Consider the following 6183-nt stretch of genomic DNA (forward strand, 5'->3'; position numbering starts at 1 on the left):
CCTTTTTGCTAAGACATGCACTTTTGGATTTTGGTACCAATTTGCAAAGTAAAATGATATGTCTATATTCTTGTATTAGGTGGAATAGTTTTCAAAATAAAGGAAATTTCATCTAAGTACTTGTGCTCAAGTAGAGACCCAGTAAAAAAAAAAAAAAAGAACCTCCTGATAGATAAAGACTAAAAGAAGACTGAAGGTGAAGATGAAAATTACTATTATTATTATTATCATTTAGACATATCCCATTCAGCTAATTCTCTAGGATAAAAAGAAATGATATGAGGATATAGATGAGGAGAGGAAAAAAGTGTCAAAAAATGACATATGCTAAGGGTGAATTCACCAGTTTCCAACAGGATACTTCTCTTCCACTTTTCTTATATACAGATTGTCTTAACGTTAAATGAAAATTAACCTTTTTAAAAATACTGCTTGCTATTTTTCATGTCAGTATTGGAAGACTTGAACCCCTTTTTATTTTGGAAATGTTTTTAGAAACTTAGTTGTTAATAAGTTTATATTGTAATGGTACTAATTAAAGATTGTAATGCCTTTGGGAGATAAAAACATCATGCAAGGCTGCAATGTTACATTCTTAATTAACAGTTTGGAAATGATTACAAATAAGCCGCATTAACTATTCTCTCTCATTTACATATGTGATGTACTGTGAGTAGTTTTACTGCAAGGCTACTGATATGTTATATTGCCTGCATACTTTATTTAGCTCCAATTAATTTTGCTATTGATTGCATTCACAAAGTCATGACTGGAAGTTTTCAAACGATCATTATGTATAGAAGCTCCCCTAGTAGCCCCAACACCTTCCAGTCCACAGCCAGGTGAGGTACAGCATTTGTCACCATTTTGGTTACTATACAGCATATGTTGCTATAAGTAGAACAGTGAACTGCGTTATTTTTTAAACAGACAGATCAACCAAGCTTCTGATATTGCTATAGAGTTCAACTTCATGAATATGCTGAAATAATTTTAGTGTATGTGTGTGGCATTTTGAACAACTAAGGCGTATTACAGTTCAGTTTTCTTTACTTACTCACACATCTGTTGTCATCTAGCAATACTCGGTCCCCTCTGCAGGAACAATTCACTTTCCCATTGGGAGTTAAAAGGCATAGGTCATGACAGCCTCCATTTAATAATGCACATGGAGAAAGTTCACCTGAAATGAAGAGGTTTTATGGGTAATATTTCAAATTGAATACCTATCCTATGTTAGATATACATAAGTAGTAAACTATTAGACTGTCTCACTCACTCAACAACATCTCATCAACAAGAAACATTCAGGACTTTTGAAAATTTAAGCATTCATAAATACACTAGAAAAATATGTAACATTAATCACCACACCTTTTCAACCTACCTGTCAAGGGTTCCACTGCATCAAATGACCTAGTTCTGCCAAAAACTATATTGATAATGCAAACTGCAATTTTGTAGGTATTCCAGTGATTAAAAACTTTTTAAGCTCAGATAAAAAATTTATTAATCAAGAACCATTTTCATTCGATTTGAATGTTCAAAGATATGATGGGGTTAGAGTGGAATAACACTTTTGAAACATATGATTAAAAATAAGTTATTCCTATGGCTGTATATTAAGCCTTATAGAAGGTGCCTTAAACTTTTCAAATAATCCCTTCCTCCCTCCCCATCTTCCTTCCTCCCTCCCTTCCTTTCTTCCTTCCTTTTTATAGACAGGTCTCTCTCTGTTACCCAGGCTGGAGTGCAGTGGTACAAGCGTAGTTTAGTGCAGCCTAAAACTTCTGGGCTCAAGCCATCCTTCTACTTCTGCTCCCAAATTGCTGGGACTCCAAGCGTGAGCCACTATACTGGGCTATCAGTTTTGATATACTGAATAGTTAAATCCTGAAGACTATCCTAAGAACTCTAAAAAAAAAAAACAAAATCCATATAGTAATTGTAAAAAAAGAAGTATTTAAATATTTTTAAAAACAAAATCCAACTAAGTATTTCTAGAAAACATAAATATACTTGTTGAGATATCAGAGACTATATAACTAGAAAATAAATTTGCTTTTTATTGTAACTTACAACTATTGGTGTCATTGGCAACAGCTATGATACCCATAGGTTGATGCGGAATATCAGAACGAAGAATTTCTGTATCTCCTCCTGTGTATTTGTTGGAACGCAGGATAGCTCTTCTTCCCCAGTCTGACCAGAAGATATAATTGTCATAAACAGCAAGACTGAGGAAAGTCCCTGGCCCAGACTTGACAATCACCTGCAATAAATTAAAATACTACATTTTCACAATGAAGAGCTAAATATTTATATATTCACGTCCATTTTGCCTCAAAAAACAAGTTAGATTTAGTTAATAGAAAATATCAGATTAAAATAACATTTTATAACAATAAAAAATAGCATTTTATTAAATAAATTATCATAATATGCTTTCTATCATATTTAAAGTGTTATTATCATATTTAGTATTTGCAATGTGTTTGTTAATATTTTAAACACACTTATATAATCATTCAGTCCGTATAAATTTGTTTCAGCATAATAACTAAAAATTACTAACTCCAAAATATGAGATTAATTAAATTTATTAATAATTATTAAGGAATCACCAGATATATTGTGGACACTCACTAACTTTTCAGAATTATATATAAGATTCAAGTTCTTCCTTGAGCCTTCCAAGAGGCTCAACCAGATGTACATGTGTAATAGTAATAGTTTAAAAATAAAGACCATACTTTGACTCAGATCAAGATACAGCAAAAGAGACTAGATTTGCCTTCCCACTTAAATTAGAAAATAACAAAGTATATGAAGTAAGACTTTTCAACTCATCACACATCGGGTAAAAGAGGGCAGCGATTCCTGAGTAACAGTAAATACCCAGTGTGTCCCAAGGTATCCACAATTTACCAGAGAGCAATTACAGGGACATCACAGAACAAAAGAACCCAAACAGAGGCCAAAAAACAGCCTGAGTGAAAGGTATGGGAATAAGAGTTATGGGAGAGCAAGGTAGTTGGACCTCACAGAGCAGACTGCTGAGAGAAGAGTTCAGAGGAAGGAGAACTATAGATACCTGGCAAAGGATCCTTCTAGACCATTCAATCAGGTACAGACAAGGCAGGCACAAACAGGGGAGGCAACCCCTCCCGGGGAGGAAAGAGCCATTGGTAAGGATTAGAGGAAAGAGTCCCAAGGTTCATATGGATCAATTGTATCTGTTAATACCAGCCAGATACAAAAGTCTTCTGATTCATGGGACTCTGAGTAGAATACATAGAAGGGTCTTGCCTTAGCAGTGGAGAATTATTAACCCAAGACTAAACTCTGCCATAGTTTAGTCTTAACAGGCCTTTACTCTTACAGGCCTTAAAAGTAAGACCTAATGTTTCCAAGTGGCCTACCTCTCAGATTGGGGTTTGGGGGGAGGTGCTCCTGAGGAATTGTTATAGGAAGATGAAAATATATACCAATAAACTATTTTGAAAGAAAATAGGAAAATGAAGAAAATTCTAAAATTAATAACTTATGCTTTCACCTTAAGAAACTAGAGGAAAAGTAAATTTAAAGTAAAGAAAGAAAAACCTAAAGATAATTGAAATAAAATAAATAGAAAACAGAAAAACAATTGAGAAAAAGCAATAAAACTAAAAACTTATCCTTTTGAGATTAATAAATGAATGATACATCACAGTGAAATTGAGTTTATCCCAGGAACAACTTGATTCCATATTAAAAAATCAACAAGTATAACTCACCATAATAACATGCTAAAGAAAATTTACATGAATGTCTTAGTACAGTAGCTTTCAACTTTGCTAATGCCATGACCCTTTAATACAGTTCCTTGTGTTGTGGTGATCCCCAACCATAAAATTATTTTCATTGCTACTTCATAACTGTAATTTTGCTACTGTTATGAATTATAATGTAAATATCTGATATGTAGGATGTATTTCATTGCTACAAAGGGGTTGCCACACACAAGTTGAGAACCCCTGTCTAGGTAAGTCCAGAACAACTATTTAATAGGGTATAACATCCATTTCTGACAAAAATTCAGAATAGAATTATAAATAGAAACAAAACTGAAAACAATAGAGAGATAATTATTCTCCACACTTCTATTCAATATTATCCTGGAGTTTCTAACTAAATAAATATACTCTATTCATGGTTTAAAAGATTCAAACCATTAAAATGTCATTTCTCCTCAAATTGATAAGTTATATGTAAACTCAATGAAACCCAGAAAACATGTAGAGATTGAGAAGCTGATTCAAAAATTCATGTGGAAATACAAAAAACTTAGAATTGTAAAAGAATAAAAAAGTTGAAGGACCAACACTACCTTACTTCAATATATTATAAAATGACAGGTATAAGGATAGTGCAGTAGTGGCAAAGATAGAAAAACACAACAATACAACAGGAGACAGTTTAAAAACGGACATATATATACATATATATGTGTATATATATAGAGAGAGAGAGACAGAGAGAGAGAAGATAGACAGAAATAATCTAAATTTTGACAAAAGTATGAGGCTATTCAAAGAAATAGGATAATTTTTCAACATATGGTAAAAATTGTCCTATTAATTAAATATACACATGCAACAAATGAGCGCCTATCCATACCTCACAACATACAGAAAAATTAACTGAAATTAGATCATAAAACTAATATTAAAATTAAAACTCTAAAACTTCTGGAGAAAAATATAGGAGAAAATATTTATAGCTTTGGGTTAGCAAAGTTTTTCAGGTATAACATCAAAGCACGATTACTAAAATAATGGATAAATTAACTTTATTCAAAATTTAAGATTTCTGCTTTTCAAATAATCCTGGTAAGAAAATTAAAAGACAAGTCATGAACTATAAAAAAAAACTGCAAATGATAGTTCTAAAAATGTATTTATGCCTAGAACATACAAGCAACTCTCGAAACTCAATTATGAAATGAACAAACAAGTAATCTTGTTAAAGCACAGGTTAGCTTTTGAAAAGACACTTTACTAAAGAAGAGACATGCATGGCAAATATGCACATAAAATAAGAAAGATGATCAACATCACTAGAGGCTAGAAAAGTGCTTGTTCAAATCACAAGATGTCACATAACAATTCTAAGAATGGCTATATCTAAAAATTATTAACCTGGATGGAAGTGGAACACATTATTCTTAATAAAGCATCACAAGAATGGAGAAGCAAGAATCCTATGACTCATTTCTCATATGAAGAAACTTAATGACTAGTACATGCTGGAGGGGGAGGGAGAGCAGAGAGAGAGAAGCAGGGAAGGGGTGAGGGAAGGAAAGAGCAGAGAAAGAGAAGGAGAGAGGGGATAGGGGATGACAGTGTGTGACACACCTTTTGGGAGTAGGACACAATTTTAAGAGAGAGTTTACCAAACAAATGCAATCAATGTAATCTGGTTCTTTGTATCCTCAATGAATCCCCAATAATAAAATGATATATATATATATAGATAGATAGATAGATAGATATAGATATAGATATATAGATAACATAAAGTCATTTTTGATGATTAAAAAAAATATTAAATTGACCAAACCAAGTGTTTGCAAGGGCTCAACTAAAACTTGAACTTTACCTTAGAATTGAAAACAAAGTAACCTAAACATCGGTACACTCATATTAATTTGAAATTTAAAAAAGAATATAGAAAAAGTTGTACAAATGTAAGATGGATCCAAACAATTTGGGGAAAAGTCACATGTATTTTAAGTTACAAACTACAGCTATCATATGATCTCCCCTTCTACTTTTCAGTACTTATTAACCCAAGGAAATGAAAACATTTATACAAGGACTTGTACACAAATGCTCATAGCAGGTTTATTTGTAATAGATAGAAACTTGAAAACATTGAATTGACTACATACAGGTGAATGCATAAACAAACTACATATTATAAACATGATAAAGATTCCCTTTCTTGATGGAATACTAGCAAGGTTCCTCTGAGCTCTTTTTTAACTAGGCTCTGTCCTTGGGTATGACCTCAAGAGTCCAATTTTTGCAAAATTTCTACTAAATAGAGAAGAGAGAACACTTCTACACTGTTGGTGGGAATGCAAACTAATACATTCCTTTTGGAAAGAAGTTTGGAGATAACTTAGGGATCTAAAAATAG

The 6183-nt window shown here is 32.5% G+C and overlaps 1 protein-coding gene across 1 annotated transcript in view; it reads right to left on the minus strand.

The window, feature by feature from the left end:
• LRP1B (LDL receptor related protein 1B) overlaps positions 1 to 6183 on the minus strand; it is a 320398-nt gene that overhangs the window by 310773 nt on the left and 3442 nt on the right. Inside the window, exons 2-3 of the mRNA XM_003794393.2 lie at positions 2080 to 2272; positions 1058 to 1183 (exon numbers count right to left, since the gene is read on the minus strand). Coding sequence (XP_003794441.1) covers positions 1058 to 1183; positions 2080 to 2272 — 319 coding nt within the window. The remainder of the gene's footprint in view (positions 1 to 1057; positions 1184 to 2079; positions 2273 to 6183) is intronic.

Source organism: Otolemur garnettii, unplaced genomic scaffold (assembly GCF_000181295.1).
Source record: "Otolemur garnettii isolate 467f Iridium unplaced genomic scaffold, OtoGar3 scaffold00080, whole genome shotgun sequence".
Lineage (NCBI taxonomy): Eukaryota > Metazoa > Chordata > Mammalia > Primates > Galagidae > Otolemur > Otolemur garnettii.